Source organism: Oncorhynchus masou, unplaced genomic scaffold (genome assembly GCF_036934945.1).
Source record: "Oncorhynchus masou masou isolate Uvic2021 unplaced genomic scaffold, UVic_Omas_1.1 unplaced_scaffold_1288, whole genome shotgun sequence".
NCBI lineage: Eukaryota > Metazoa > Chordata > Actinopteri > Salmoniformes > Salmonidae > Oncorhynchus > Oncorhynchus masou.
This window is the reverse complement of record NW_027002724.1, coordinates 104,520-121,070: the sequence shown is the minus strand read 5'-3', so window position 1 is coordinate 121,070 and position 16,551 is coordinate 104,520. Positions and strand designations below refer to the sequence as shown.

The following is a 16,551-nucleotide window of genomic DNA, read 5'->3' as shown; positions in this document are numbered from 1 at the left end:
GAATCTCAAGCCCATTGCCTCGCCAAACAATGAGCAGTAGCCCATCCGTTTTAAATGGCACTCTATTCAGAATGACACAAACCCTGTATTAAAGGGCTTCTTTTGTGTTCCCATCAGCACACCAATAATCAGCGCTCACTTGGATGTGGACGACGACGCAGACTTCGGCCGGTTGGTGAAAGGGAGGATTGAAAAGACCCTTCTGGGAGAGGTAGCTCGCTATTCAGCATGTCCTATAGCTACTCTACAGGGACAATCTGTCACCACTGTCAATGTCCCCCTTTTTCTCCACAACATCACGAGTCACACGGTGATTCCCGCTCCTGCAAGGTTGCTGTGCTGTTGTGCTGTTTTCAATACGTGTGATTCTGTCATCGTGCTCAGCACTACAGTTTTCAATACTACATTTTTATTATTTTTTTTTAATTTCACCTTTTATTTTTTAAGTAGGCTAGTTGAGAACATGTTTACAACTGCGTCCTTGCCAAGATAAAGCAAAGCAGTGCGACACGTAAAACAACACAGGGTTACACATAAACAAATGTACAGTCAATAACACAAAAGAAAATAAAAATAGAAAAACATCTATGTACAGTGTGTGCAAATGTAGAAGAGTAGTGAGGTAAGGCAATAAATAGGCCATAGAGCGTTGGACTAGTAACCGGAAGATTGCAAGTTCAAATCCCCGAGCTGACATGGTACAAATCTGTCGTTCTGCCCCTGAACAGGCAGTTAACCCACTGTTCCTAGGCCGTCATTGAAAATAAGAATTGGTTCTTAACTGACTTGCCTCGTTAAATAAAGGTAAAATAAAAAATAAAATAGAGGTGAAAATAATTACAAGTTAGCATTAATACTGGAGTGATAGATGTGAATGAGGTCAGCATGCTTGTGGATCACTATAATTCAGACCATGGTTCCATAGAGTGCTGACAGGCTCTCACATTCAAATCAAATTGTATTTGTCACATGCGCCTAGTACAACAGGTGTCGTAGTCCTTGCTTACTTACAAGCCCTTAAGTGTAGTAGTCCTTAGTGAAATGCTTACTTACAAGCCCTTAAGTGTAGTAGTCCTTAGTGAAATCTTTACTTACAAGCCCTTAAGTGTAGTAGTCCTTAGTGAAATGCTTACTTACAAGCCCTTAAGTGTAGTAGTCCTTAGTGAAATGCTTACTTACAAGCCCTTAAGTGTAGTAGTCCTTAGTGAAATGCTTACTTACAAGCCCTTAAGTGTAGTAGTCCTTAGTGAAATCCTTACTTACAAGCCCTTAAGTGTAGTAGTCCTTAGTGAAATGCTTACCTACAAGCCCTTAAGTGTAGTAGTCCTTAGTGAAATCCTTGCTTACAAGCCCTTAAGTGTAGTAGTCCTTAGTGAAATGCTTACCTACAAGCCCTTAAGTGTAGTAGTCCTTAGTGAAATCCTTGCTTACAAGCCCTTAAGTGTAGTAGTCCTTAGTGAAATGCTTACCTACAAGCCCTTAAGTGTAGTAGTCCTTAGTGAAATCCTTGCTTACAAGCCCTTAAGTGTAGTAGTCCTTAGTGAAATGCTTACCTACAAGCCCTTAAGTGTAGTAGTCCTTAGTGAAATCCTTGCTTACAAGCCCTTAAGTGTAGTAGTCCTTAGTGAAATCCTTGCTTACAAGCCCTTAAGTGTAGTAGTCCTTAGTGAAATGCTTACTTACAAGCCCTTAAGTGTAGTAGTCCTTAGTGAAATGCTTACTTACAAGCCCTTAAGTGTAGTAGTCCTTAGTGAAATGCTTACTTACAAGCCCTTAAGTGTAGTAGTCCTTAGTGAAATGCTTACTTACAAGCCCTTAAGTGTAGTAGTCCTTAGTGAAATGCTTACTTACAAGCCCTTAAGTGTAGTAGTCCTTAGTGAAATGCTTACTTACAAGACCTTAAGTGTAGTAGTCCTTAGTGAAATCCTTACTTACAAGCCCTTAACCAACAATAGTTTTTTAAGAAAATACCCAAAACAAACAAAAGTAAGCGATAAGAATAACAAATAATTAAAGAGCAGCAGTAAATAACAATAGCGGGATTATATACAGGGGGCACCGGTGTCGAGGTCGTTGGGGTAATTATGTACATGTAGGTAGAGTTATTAAAGTGACTATGCATAGATAATAACAGAGTAGCAGCAGCGTAGACGAGGGGGGGGCAATGCAAATAGTCTGGGTAGTCATTTGATTAGGTGTTCAGAAGTCTGATGGCTTGGGGGTAGAAGCTGTTGAGAAGCCTTTTGGACCTAGACTAGGCGCTCCGGTACCACTTGCTGTGTGGTAGCAGAGAAACCAAGGCTAAAACAAGTCTAACTTAGCGGACTAAGTGCATTGATCAGAGTTTCAACTGTCACTTCAGTGTAGAAGTGGAGGATGTTGAGCTCTAATGAGAATTTCCTTCTGTCGTTTTTGGTGTAACTTTCTGACAGTTGAGCTCCGCTAGCTGGCCTTTAGCCTGAGCTCCGCTAGCTGGCCTTTAGCCTGAGCTCCGCTAGCTGGCCTTTAGCCTGAGCTCCGCTAGCTGGCCTTTAGCCTGAGCTCCGCTAGCTGGCCTTTAGCCTGAGCTCCGCTAGCTGGCCTTTAGCCTGAGCTCCGCTAGCTGGCCTTTAGCCTGAGCTCCGCTAGCTGGCCTTTAGCCTGAGCTCCGCTAGCTGGCCTTTAGCCTGAGCTCCGCTAGCCGGCCTTTAGCCTGAGCTCTGCTAGCTGGCCTTGAGCCTGTGCTCCGCTAGCTGGCCTTTGCTGAGCTCCGCTAGCTGGCCTTTAGCCTGAGCTCTGCTAGCTGGCCTTTAGCCTGAGCTCCGCTAGCCGGCCTTTAGCCTGAGCTCTGCTAGCTGGCCTTGAGCCTGTGCTCCGCTAGCTGGCCTGTGCTGAGCTCCGCTAGCTGGCCTTTAGCCTGAGCTCTGCTAGCTGGCCTTTAGCCTGAGCTCCGCTAGCTAGCCTTTAGCCTGAGCTCCGCTAGCTGGCCTTTCATCTGAGCTCCGCTAGTTGGCCTTTAGCCTGAGCTCCGCTAACTGGCCTTTAGCCTGAGCTCCGCTAGCCGGCCTTTAGCCTGAGCTCCGCTAGCCGGCCTTTAGCCTGAGCTCCGCTAGCCGGCCTTTAGCCTGAGCTCCGCTAGCCGGCCTTTAGCCTGAGCTCCGCTAGCCGGCCTTTAGCCTGAGCTCCGCTAGCCGGCCTTTAGCCTGAGCTCCGCTAGCCGGCCTTTAGCCTGAGCTCCGCTAGCCGGCCTTTAGCCTGAGCTCCGCTAGCTGACTCAAATACTGAGCACTATCTCTCACCTCACAGGATGTCTGTTCATTATTCACCATTCAAGTATTAGTATTGAAACTTTGATTGCTTTTTATAGTTACAAATAACAATCTTATTTTCCCCTGCCTTTTCAAAGTTTAATGTAACTATTAGGATGGCATTTGGACTATAATAATCTAGCAGAGATGTTACCAAAAACAACCCTGTCATTTCAAATGCACAACACATAACACTCGATTTGAAATACTGGCTGCTGCAAACACACTGTTTACTGTATACTTACTGTGTACTTGAAAATAAAATAACACCGTTCTGCCATGGCAACGGACAATCAATGTTTGCCCTTTGACTTGTAAACGATTGAATTTACGTACACTTGAAAACAAAATAACACCGTTCTGCCATGGCAACAGACAATCAATGTTTGCCCTTTGACTTGTAAACGATTGAATTTACATACACTTGAAAATAAAATAACACCGTTCTGCCATGGCAACGGACAATCAATGTTTGCCCTTTGACTTGTAAACGATTGAATTTACGTACACTTGAAAATAAAATAACACCGTTCTGCCATGGCAACGGACAATCAATGTTTGCCCTTTGACTTGTAAACGATTGAATTTACGTACACTTGAAAATAAAATAACACCGTTCTGCCATGGCAACAGACCATCAATGTTTGCCCTTTGACTTGTAAACGATTGAATTTACGCATCAGACTCTTTCCCTGACAGATTTCAGAGTACATTGAGGAGGTGTTTCTGCCAGACGACTGTTTCATTCTGGTCAAGCTGTCACTGGAGAGGATCAGACTGCTACGACTAGAGGTACCAACGTAGAAATACACTGTTCTAGTCATTCTATGACCTGTTCTATTCATTCTATTGCTATATTATTCTATGATATTCTATTCCTTATTTTTCCATGACTATTTTTATTCATTCTATTTCTATGTAACTATTCTGTTGACTTTTCTTTTCTTTTTTGTTCTATATGACTATTATATGCATTCTATATGACTTCTATTCATTCTATTTCTATATGACTTTCCTATTCTAATTCTATGACTATTATATTCATTCTATATGACTTCTATTCATTCTATTTCTATATGACTTTCCTATTCTAATTCTATATGACTATTCTATTCATTCTATTGACTACACTATATAACAAAAGTATGTGGACACCCCTTCAAATGATTGGATTCGGCTATTTCAACCACAATAAAATTGAGCACATATAACCTCCATAGACAAACTTTGGCAGTAGAATAGCCTTACTGAAGAGCTCAGTGACTTTCAACGTGCCACTGTCATAGGATTCCACCTTTCCAACAAGTCAGTTTGTCATATTTCTGCCCTGCTAGAGCTGCCCCCGGTCAACTTTAAGTGCTGTTATTGTGAAGTGGAAACGTCTAGGAGCAACAACTGCTCAGCCGCGAAGTGGCGGTCCTCGGTTGTAACACTCATTGCCGAGTTCCAAACTGCCTCTGGAAGCAACGTCAGCACAAGAACTGTTCGTCGGGAGCTTCATGATATGGGTTTCTGTGGTCAAGGGCAGCCGCACAAAAGCCTAAGATCACCATGCGCAATGACAAGTGTCGGCTGGAGGGGTGTCAAGCTCGCCGCCATTGGAATTTGTAGCAGTGTAAACGTGTTCTCTGGAGGGATGAATCACGCTTCACCATCTGGCAGTCTGGGTTTGGTGGATGCCCGGGAGAACGCTACCTGCCCCAATGCATAGTGCCAACTGTAAGGTTTGGTGGAGTAGGAATGGGTTCGGGCCCCATAGTTCCAGGGAAGGGTAGTCTTAACAGTACAGCATACAATGACATTCTAGACGATTCTATGCTTCCAACTTTGTGGCAACAGTTTGGGGAAGGCCCCTTTCCTGTTTCAGCATGACAATGCCCCCGTGCACAAAGCGAGGTCCATACAGAAATGGTTTGTCGAGGTCGGTGTCGATGAACTTGACTGGCCTGCACAGAGGCCTCAACCCCATCAAACACCATTGGGATGAATTGAAACACCGACTGGGAGCCAGACCTAATCGCCCAACATCCGTGTCAGACCTCACTAATACTCTTGTGGCTGAATGGAAGCAAGTCCCCACAACAATGTTCCAACATCTAGTAGAAAGCCTTCCCAGAAGAGTGGAGGCTGTTATAGCAGCAAAGGGTGGGACCAACTCCATATTAATGCCCATGAATTTTTTAAAGTTAGATGTTGTACAAGCAGGTGTCCACATACTTTTGGTCATATAGTGTATATTCATTGTAATTCTGCGTGATTATTCTATTCATTCTAGTGACTCTATTCATTGTATTTCTATATGCCTATTCTATCAGTTATATGTGTGTGGGTGTGAACTACTGGGAGGGATGAAAGGAAATCACCTGATTGGTTTGATCTTGATCAGGTGACATTTTACAGGATCAGGTTTCTTAGTCTGTTTCATCCCAGGTCTGACTGGCAGTTTAGACAGGAAGTCAGACAGTTGGTTTAGACAGGAAGTCAGACAGTTGGTTTAGACAGGAAGTCAGACAGTTGTTTCTTTGTCAGTTTAGACAGGAAGTCAGACAGTTGTTTCTTTGTCAGTTTAGACAGGAAGTCAGACAGTTGTTTCTTTGTCAGTTTAGACAGGAAGTCAGACAGTTGTTTCTTTGTCAGTTTAGACAGGAAGTCAGGCCGTTGTTTCTTTGTCAGTTTAGACAGGAAGTCAGACAGTTGTTTCTTTGTCAGTTTAGACAGGAAGTCAGACAGTTGTTTCTTTGTCAGTTTAGACAGGAAGTCAGACAGTTGTTTCTTTGTCAGTTTAGACAGGAAGTCAGACAGTTGTCTCTTTGTCAGTTTAGACAGGAAGTCAGACAGTTGTCTCTTTGTCAGTTTAGACAGGAAGTCAGACAGTTGTTTCTTTGTCAGTTTAGACAGGAAGTCAGACAGTTGTTTCTTTGTCAGTTTAGACAGGAAGTCAGACAGTTGTTTCTTTGTCAGTTTAGACAGGAAGTCAGACAGTTGTTTCTTTGTCAGTTGAGACAGGAAGTCAGACAGTTGTTTCTTTGTCAGTTGAGACAGGAAGTCAGACAGTTGTTTCTTTGTCAGTTGAGACAGGAAGTCAGACAGTTGTTTCTTTTGTCAGTTGAGACAGGAAGTCAGACAGTTGTTTCTTTGTCAGTTTAGACAGGAAGTCAGACAGTTGTTTCTTTGTCAGTTTAGACAGGAAGTCAGACAGTTGTTTCTTTGTCAGTTTAGACAGGAAGTCAGACAGTTGTTTCTTTGTCAGTTTAGACAGGAAGTCAGACAGTTGTCTCTTTGTCAGTTTAGACAGGAAGTCAGACAGTTGTCTCTTTGTCAGTTTAGACAGGAAGTCAGACATTTGTTTCTTCGTCAGTTGAGACAGGAAGTCAGACAGTTGTTTCTTTGTCAGTTTAGACAGGAAGTCAGACAGTTGTCTCTTTGTCAGTTTAGACAGGAAGTCAGACAGTTGTCTCTTTGTCTGTTTGACAAGAGTAGGATGCAGCTCCACAGAGAGCAGAGCTATTCTTCACACTACACTAATGTATATACTGTACTCGATACCATCTACTGCATCTTGCCTATGCCGCTCTGTACCATCACTCATTCATATATCTTTATGTACATATTCTTTATCCCTTTACACTTGTGTGTATAAGGTAGTAGTTTTGGAATTGTTAGTTAGATTACTTGTTGGTTATTACTGCATTTCGCTACACTCGCATTAACATCTGCTAACCATGTGTATGTGACAAATAAAATTTGATTTGAATTGTGCGTTGGATTGTTCTTTAAACGATGGTTTTTAAGTGAAATGGTTGTTTTGTACTGTAGCATGGCCTGCCTGACTAAACTAGTAATCAGGCAGGTCGGCCCCTAGTTCCGTCCAACCCAACTCACTGTAGAGAAGCCTGAGATGTTTGACTGTTCAACTGTGTGCATGTCTCTCTCGTTCTCTGCTCTCGTTCTCTGCTCTCTCTCGCTCTCTCGTTCTCTGCTCTCGCTCTCTCGTTCTCTGCTCTTGTTCTCTGCTCTCGCTCTCTCGTTCTCTGCTCTCTTTCTCTCGCTCTCTCGTTCTCTTTCTCTCGCTCTTTCTCTGCTCTCTCTCGCTCTCTCGTTCTCTGCTCTCTTTCTCTCGCTTTTAAGTCGTTCTTTTCTCTCGCTCTCTCGTTCTCTGCTCTCTCTCGCTCTCTCGTTCTCTGCTCTCCCAACTCACTCTATCGTTCTCTGCTCTCTCTCGCTTCATTCTCTGCTCTCTTTCTCTCGTTCTCTGCTCTCTCTCGCTCTATCGTTCTCTGCTCTCTCTCGCTCTCATTCTCTGCTCTCTTTCTCTCGTTCTCTCGTTCTCTGCTCTCTCTCGCTCTCGTTCTCTGCTCTCTTTCTCTCGCTCTCTCGTTCTCTGCTCTCTTTCTCTCTCTCATTCTCTGCTCTCTTTCTCTCGTTCTCTCGTTCTCTGCTCTCTCTCGCTCTCTCGTTCTCTGCTCTCTCTCGCTCTATCGTTCTCTGCTCTCTCTCGCTCTCATTCTCTGCTCTCTTTCTCTCGTTCTCTGCTCTCTCTCGCTCTATCGTTCTCTGCTCTCTCTCGCTCTCATTCTCTGCTCTCTTTCTCTCGTTCTCTGCTCTCTTTCTCTCTCTCATTCTCTGCTCTCTTTCTCTCGCTCTCTCGTTCTCTGCTCTCTTTCTCTCTCTCATTCTCTGCTCTCTTTCTCTCGTTCTCTCGTTCTCTGCTCTCTCTCGTTCTCTGACTCTTATCTATTCCTGTCTGTCTCTCTCCCCAGGTGAATGCAGAGACAGTCCGCTACTCTATCTGCATGTCTAAGCTGAGAGTGAAGCCGGGAGACATAGCTGTACACGGGGAGGCAGTGGTCTGTGTATCTCCCAGGGAAAACAGCAAGAGCTCCATGTACTACGTCCTCCAGTCTCTAAAGGATAACCTGCCCAAGGTAAGAGTAACGCCGTGTCCCAAATGGCACCCTATTCAGCCCACTGCTATTGACCAGGGCCCGTATTCCCTGTATATAGTGAACCACTTCTGACTGGGGCTCTGGTCTAAAGTGTTGAACTAAAAACGTTCATCTTGTGTCAGTCTTCGGGCAGGTCTCGCCTTGGATTATTTTAGTGAATTGTTTCTTTCATGATATCAACAAGGGGCTTTATGATTAGAAATGTATAGAATTCACCAGGCAGGTAATGCTGCCAAGCCTCTGTACAGTTCATTATAGTGTGTCCCCTCTCTCCTCCCTCTCTCTCTCATCTCTCCTTTCCTCCATCTCTCTGTCTCCTCTCTCTCATCTCTCCTTTCCTCCCTCTCTCTGTCCCTCTCTCTCCTCTCTGTCTCTGTGGTGTTACTAGGTGGTGGTACAGGGTATCCCTGAGGTCTCCAGAGCTGTCATTCACATCGACGAGCAGACCGGCAAGAACAAGTACAAGCTGCTGGTTGAGGGAGACAACCTACGCAGTGTCATGGCAACCCACGGTGTCAACGGCAACAGGACCACCTCAAACAACACCTATGAGGTAACTAGACTGCAGAAGCCCCTCCTCCAAAAACAAACGGCAACATATTATCGTCCCATTTATTGGTCGAATTTCAAATGATCATCTCATTGATTGGCCTGAACCAATTCTCTCTATGACAGCTGTTGTTGTAAAAAAGAGGGGCTTTGTTAAATAAATAAATTGATTGAATTCCCCATTGCGTCTGTGCCGAGAACCAACTGACTGTTCTCTCCTCCAGAACGATCTACTTTCCCCGCGGCGGGGATCCTAGTTTGATCCCAGCATGAGCCTTCAGCATTTCTGTTCCGTCTGCTCTGTCTCCCTGCTGCTCCTCCTCATCCTCCCATTTAATTAATCAGACAAACATCCGTTTGGAATTCCAGTCTCCTTTAAACAGAATCGACTGATTGTCTCTCTGTGTTTCCCAGGTTGAGAAGACGATTGGTATCGAGGCTGCTAGGTCCACCATCATCAACGAGATCCAGTACACCATGGTGAACCACGGCATGAGCATCGACAGGCGACACGTCATGCTCCTGGCTGACCTCATGTCCTATAAGGTCGGTGAAAAGATGGAGAATGTTTTATTCAAAGACGAATAATATTGAGTGAGATTTTTTTTTTTTTAATTTTAAGTTTGTTTTGGGACGACAGATGAAGTCCTCTGTTTGCAGTTTAGATGCAGCCGGGTTGCAAAATTCCTGGAACTTTTAATAATACATTTTCTGGTTTTCCCGAAATCCTGGTTAGATGATTCCGGTAATAATAAATCATGCAACCAAGATTTCTGGAAAAACTGGGAATTTATTGAAAGTTCCCAGAATTTTGCTAACCTGTGCAGGCCTACTCTCAGCTAATGTCATATTTTACATGTGTTTTCCATTGAAATACAGTACCAGTCAAAAGTTTGGACACCTGCCTCCCGTGTGGTGCAGCGGTCTAAGACACTGCTAGCTGTGTCATTACAGATCCTGGTTCGATTCCAGGCTGTGTCGGGAGACCCATTAGTGACCGGGAGACCCATGAGGACGGCGCACAATTGGCCCAGCGTCGTCCGGGTTAGGGGAGGGTTTGGCCGGCAGGGATGTCCTTGTCCCATCGCCCTCTAGCGACCCCTGTGGCGAGCCAGGTGCAGTGCACGCTGACACGGTTGCCAGGTTTACGGTGTTTCCTCCGTCACATTGGTGCAGCTGGATTCCGGGTTAAGCTGGCATTGTGTCAAGAAGCAGTGCCTCAGCGATGGTACAAGACTGTAGCTACCAATTGGATGTCACAAAATTGTGGAGAAAGGGGGGGTGTAAAAAAATATAAATATATATTAAAAACACTAAACTTTTAAAAATACATTACGTTTGGACACCTAGTCATTGAAGGATTCTTATTTGTATTATTTTTTACATTGTAGAATAATAGTGAAGACGTCAAAACTCTGAAATAACACATATGGAATCATGAAGTAACCAAAACACTGTTAATCAAAATATATTTTATGTTTGAGATTCTTCAAAGTAGCCACCCTCTGCCTTGATGACAGCTTTGCACATTCTTGTCATTCTCTTAACCAGCTTCATGAGGTAGTCACCTGGAATGCATTTCAATTAACAGGTGTGCCTTCTTAAAAGTTAATTTGTGGAATTTCTTTCCTTAGTGCATTTGAGCCAATCAGTTGTGTTGAGACAAGGTAGGGGTGGTATACAGAAGATAGCCCTATTTGGTAAAATACCAAGTCCACATTATGTCAAGAACAGCTCAAATAAGCACATTACTTTAAGACCGGTCATTCAATCTGGAAAATTTTAAGAACTTTTTAAAGTTTCTTCAAGTGCAGCCGCGGAAACCATCAAGTGCTATGATGAAACTGGCTCTCACGAGGACCGCCACAGGAACGGAAGACCCAGAGTCACGTCTGCTGCAGAGGATAAGTTCATTAGAGTTACCAGCCTCAGAAATTGCAGCCCAAATAAATGCTTCACAGAGTTCAAGTAACATTAAATTCTCTAGCAACAGCTCTGGTGGACATTCCTGCAGTCTGCATGCCAATCGCATGCTCCCTCAAAACTTGAAACATCTGTGGCATTGTGTTGTGTAACAAAACTGCACAATTTAGTGGCCTTTTATTGTCCCCAGCACAAGGTGCACCTGTGTGTAATGATCATGTCATTTAATCAGCTTCTTGATATGCCACACCTGTCAGTTGGATGGATTATCTTGGCAATGGCGAAATGCTCACTAACAGGAATGTAAACAAATTTGTGCACTAAATTTGAGAGAAATATGCATTTTGTGCTTATGAAACATTTCTGGGATATTTTAGTTTGTGACACATAAGACCAACACTTTACATTTTTGCGTTTCTATTTTTGTTCAGTATATTTTTTTTAAACTAATGCAATTGCTCAAGAAAAATATTTAGTTTAATAAAAACAAAATCTCTGTATGTGATAGGATACAATGGGTATAATAAAGTATGTAATGAGTTTTAAGTAATCGGGTTATGCAATATGATTAGATAATGTAATATGGTTATGGAATAGGATCATGTAATTAGATAATGGGTTATGGAATAGGACAATGTAATTAGATAATGTAATCGGGTTATGGAATAGGACAATGTAATTAGATAATGTAATCGGGTTATGCAATATGATTAGATAATGTAATAGGGTTATGGAATAGGACAATGTAATTAGATAATGTAATCGGGTTATGGAATAGGATAATGTAATTAGATAATGTAATCAGGTTATGGAATAGGACAATGTAATTAGATAATGTAATCGGGTTATGCAATATGATTAGATAATGTGATAGGGTTATGGAATAGGACAATGTAATTAGATAATATAATCGGGTTATGCAATATGATAATGTAATTAGATAATGTAATATGGTTATGGAATAGGATAATGTAATAGTGATATGAAACAGGATCATGTAATACGATAATGTGGTAGCATAATGTGATACGGATATGCAATAGGATAATGTAATACGATAATATATAAGGTTATGCAATAAGGATCATGTAATAGTGTTCTGAAACAGGATAATGTAATACGATAATGTGCTATGATAATATATAAGGTTATGCAATAGGGTAGTGTAATATGATAATATATACGGTTATGCAATAAGGATACTGTAATAGTGATATGATACAGGATAATGTAATACGATAATGTGATATGATAATATATAAGGTTATGCAATAGGGTAGTGTAATATGATAATATATAGGGTTATGCAATAGGGTAGTGTAATATGATAATATATAAGGTTATGCAATAGGGTAGTGTAATATGATAATATATAGGGTTATGCAATAAGCATAATGTATTTTCCATCCATAGGGTGAGATCCTGGGTATCACCCGGTTTGGCCTGGCTAAGATGAAGGAGAGCGTGTTGATGCTGGCGTCCTTCGAGAAAACTGCCGACCATCTCTTTGACGCTGCGTACTTTGGTCAGAAGGACTCGGTCTGTGGTGAGTTTCAGGCTTCCTCTTACTGTAGCAGAGTCACAGAAATACAGCTACTCCATAACAGAGAATAAACTGGCTTTTTGTTGTCTAAAAAAAAACAACATCTGTCCTTTCCACAACTTCTCTCATTCATTGAGTTGATCTGACATAACTAATTAGCCACCTGTCAAGTGTTTTCACTTCAGATGAAATGGGGAGGAGATGGAAGAGCGGTCGGATTTCCAGACATTGAGAAAGAAATCCCAGACACGGCTGATTGAGCGCAGTCTCTCTGTCTCCTCTGGTTCCAGGTGTATCTGGCTCCTCTGGTTCCAGGTCTCTCTGTCTCCTCTGGTTCCAGGTCTCTCTGTCTCCTCTGGTTCCAGGTGTATCTGTCTCCTCTGGTTCCAGGTCTCTCTGTCTCCTCTGGTTCCAGGTGTATCTGTCTCCTCTGGTTACAGGTCTCTCTGTCTCCTCTGGTTCCAGGTCTCTCTCTCTGGTGCCAGGTGTATCTGTCTCCTCTGGTTCCAGGTGTATCTGAGTCTCTCTACATTTACATTTACATTTAAGTCATTTAGCAGACGCTCTTATCCAGAGCGACTTACAAATCTCTGTCTCCTCTGGTGCCAGGTGTATCTGAGTCTCTCTGTCTCCTCTGGTGCCAGGTGTATCTGAGTCTCTCTGTCTCCTCTGGTTCCAGGTGTATCTGTCTCCTCTGGTTCCAGGTGTATCTGAGTCTCTCTGTCTCCTCTGGTTCCAGGTGTATCTGAGTCTCTCTGTCTCCTCTGGTGCCAGGTGTATCTGAGTCTCTCTGTCTCCTCTGGTGCCAGGTGTATCTGAGTCTCTCTGTCTCCTCTGGTTCCAGGTGTATCTGTCTCCTCTGGTTCCAGGTGTATCTGAGTCTCTCTGTCTCCTCTGGTTCCAGGTGTATCTGAGTCTCTCTGTCTCCTCTGGTGCCAGGTGTATCTCTCTCCTCTGGTTCCAGGTGTATCTGAGTCTCTCTGTCTCCTCTGGTTCCAGGTGTATCTGAGTCTCTCTGTCTCCTCTGGTTCCAGGTGTATCTGAGTCTCTCTGTCTCCTCTGGTGCCAGGTGTATCTGAGTCTCTCTGTCTCCTCTGGTGCCAGGTGTATCTGAGTCTCTCTGTCTCCTCTGGTTCCAGGTGTATCTGAGTCTCTCTGTCTCCTCTGGTTCCAGGTGTATCTGTCTCCTCTGGTTCCAGGTGTATCTGAGTCTCTCTGTCTCCTCTGGTGCCAGGTGTATCTGTCTCCTCTGGTTCCAGGTGTATCTGAGTCTCTCTGTCTCCTCTGGTGCCAGGTGTATCTGTCTCCTCTGGTTCCAGGTGTATCTGAGTCTCTCTGTCTCCTCTGGTTCCAGGTGTATCTGAGTCTCTCTGTCTCCTCTGGTTCCAGGTGTATCTGAATCTCTCTGTCTCCTCTGGTTCCAGGTGTATCTGGTTCCAGGTGTATCTGAATCTCTCTGTCTCCTCTGGTTCCAGGTGTATCTGTCTCCTCTGGTTCCAAGTGTATCTGAATCTCTCTGTCTCCTCTGGTTCCAGGTGTATCTGCGTCTCTCTGTCTCCTCTGGTTCCAGGTGTATCTGTCTCCTCTGGTTCCAGGTGTATCTGAATCTCTCTGTCTCCTCTGGTTCCAGGTGTATCTGGTTCCAGGTGTATCTGAGTCTCTCTGTCTCCTCTGGTTCCAGGTGTATCTGTCTCCTCTGGTTCCAAGTGTATCTGAATCTCTCTGTCTCCTCTGGTTCCAGGTGTATCTGCGTCTCTCTGTCTCCTCTGGTTCCAGGTGTATCTGAATCTCTCTGTCTCCTCTGGTTCCAGGTGTATCTGAGTCTCTCTGTCTCCTCTGGTTCCAGGTGTATCTGTCTCCTCTGGTTCCAGGTGTATCTGTCTCCTCTGGTTCCAGGTGTATCTGAATCTCTCTGTCTCCTCTGGTTCCAGGTGTATCTGAATGCATCATCATGGGAATCCCCATGAACATCGGTACAGGACTGTTCAAGCTCTTACACAAGGCTGATAAGGACCCCACGCCACCCAGGAGACCCCTGCTCTTCGACAGTCCCAACTTCCACATCCCCTTGGTTACATAGTAGAACCCAGGACTGTTCAAGCTCTTACACAAGGCTGATAAAGACCCCACACCACCCAGGAGACCCCTGCTCTTCGACAGTCCCAACTTCCACATCCCCTTGGTTACATAGTAGAACCCAGGACTGTTCAAGCTCTTACACAAGGCTGATAAGGACCCCACACCACCCAGGAGACCCCTGCTCTTCGACAGTCCCAACTTCCACATCCCCTTGGTTACATAGTAGAACCCAGGACTGTTCAAGCTCTTACACAAGGCTGATAAGGACCTCTTGTCTGTCCCAGTAGAACCCTGGGCTCGTGTCTGTCCCAGTAGAACCCTGGGCTCGTGTCTGTCCCAGTAGAACCCTGGGCTCGTGTCTGTCCCAGTAGAACCCTGGGCTCGTGTCTGTCCCAGTAGAACCCTGGGCTTGTGTCTGTCCCAGTAGAACCCTGGGCTCGTGTCTGTCCCAGTAGAACCCTGGGCTCTTGTCTTTCCCAGTAGAACCCTGGGCTCTTGTCACAACCCTTACTGTACTGATCTGATCATCTCATTGTATATGCTTCTTTTGCTGTGTGTGTGTGTGTGTGTGTGTGGGGTTAGGGTTGTGTGTGTGGGGTTAGGGTTGTGTGTGTGTGGCGTTGGGGTGGTGTGTGTGTGTGTGTGTGGCGTTGGGGTGGTGTGTGTGTGGCGTTGGGGTGGTGTGTGTGTGTGGCGTTGGGGTGGTGTGTGTGTGTGTGGCGTTGGGGTGGTGTGTGTGTGTGTGGCGTTGGGGTGGTGTGTGTGTGTGTGGCGTTGGGGTGGTGTGTGTGTGTGTGGCGTTGGGGTGGTGTGTGTGTGGCGTTGGGGTGGTGTGTGTGTGATGGAGCAAAGAGAGCATGGGGCCTTTTTACAGTGAAGCTTTTTGTTTTCTCTCCGTGAAGCTCCATATAATAACATCTTCCTTGTGGCTTCCTGTTTATTGTGTTACTTTATACCACTTCTTCTAATTCACAGGAGAGAGAAGTGAGAGAGAAGTACCTGTCAAAACGTCTCCAGCTCTTCCACAATGGAACACGGACGTTCCCCTGTTGTTTATTTGTTTAGTCGTGGCCTCATGTTAACTCTCTTTATTATGTTCCTCGTCTGTTTTTCCCCCCACGCTTTCTCTTTCTGAACTGACAATAAAGTGACGCTGGAAAGAGAGACGCGTTGAAGTCACTGATTTGATTCGAACATATGGTTTGATGTTGTTCCCAGGTCTGTAAGGAGCCTGTTCCCAGGTCTGTACGGAGCCTGTTCCCAGGTCTGTACGGAGCCTGTTCCCAGGTCTGTAAGGAGCCTGTTCCCAGGTCTGTACGGAGCCTGTTCCCAGGTCTGTAAGGAGCCTGTTCCCAGGTCTGTAAGGAGCCTGTTCCCAGGTCTGTAAGGAGCCTGTTCCCAGGTCTGTAAGGAGCCTGTTCCCAGGTCTGTACGGAGCCTGTTCCCAGGTCTGTACGGAGCCTGTTCCCAGGTCTGTAAGGAGCCTGTTCCCAGGTCTGTAAGGAGCCTGTTCCCAGGTCTGTAAGGAGCCTGTTCCCAGGTCTGTAAGGAGCCTGTTCCCAGGTCTGTAAGGAGCCTGTTCCCAGGTCTGTAAGGTATGTGCTTGACGCTGTAAGGAGCCTGTTCCCAGGTCTGTACGGAGCCTGTTCCCAGGTCTGTACGGAGCCTGTTCCCAGGTCTGTAAGGAGCCTGTTCCCAGGTCTGTAAGGAGCCTGTTCCCAGGTCTGTAAGGAGCCTGTTCCCAGGTCTGTACGGAGCCTGTTCCCAGGTCTGTACGGAGCCTGTTCCCAGGTCTGTAAGGTATGTACTTGAGCCAACTCTCCTGACTCTCATTGACACACAGCTTTGTTATGCCATTCATGTTTGGTGTGACACTGATTTGAACGGCCTTGAGAGGACTTGGCTGAAGCACAGGGCCATCTGGAGCCTGGTTACAATGAACCCTGTGTATACTATGTTGATAGCCTTGGATGCTCAGGCTTCACTCCTGTTGCTTCTTAAGGTGAGGTTAACTATATGGTGACTGTTCTCTGAAACCACAATCACATTGGCTTTTTGGGTTTACTGCTTTGGCTTGGGGGCTTTCTTAGTGTTTAAAACATCCCTCACATGTTCAAACGTGCTATCTGAGCAGCTAACCGATCGCTGCAGCTGTACATAGTCTATTGGTAAATAGCCCACCCATTTTCACCTACCTCATCCCCACACTGTTTTTATTTATTTA

At 44.8% G+C, this 16,551-nt stretch overlaps 1 protein-coding gene across 1 annotated transcript in view; it reads left to right on the top strand.

Moving 5' to 3' along the window:
* Positions 1 to 15,491, top strand: part of polr3a (polymerase (RNA) III (DNA directed) polypeptide A) — a 69,286-nt gene extending 53,795 nt beyond the window's left edge. Inside the window, exons 25-31 of the mRNA XM_064958569.1 lie at positions 118 to 211; positions 3,987 to 4,079; positions 8,048 to 8,212; positions 8,622 to 8,786; positions 9,197 to 9,328; positions 12,119 to 12,251; positions 14,180 to 15,491. Of these exons, the coding sequence (XP_064814641.1) occupies positions 118 to 211; positions 3,987 to 4,079; positions 8,048 to 8,212; positions 8,622 to 8,786; positions 9,197 to 9,328; positions 12,119 to 12,251; positions 14,180 to 14,328 (931 nt within the window). The 3' untranslated portion in view covers positions 14,329 to 15,491. The remainder of the gene's footprint in view (positions 1 to 117; positions 212 to 3,986; positions 4,080 to 8,047; positions 8,213 to 8,621; positions 8,787 to 9,196; positions 9,329 to 12,118; positions 12,252 to 14,179) is intronic.
* Positions 15,492 to 16,551: the final 1,060 nt, after the last annotated feature.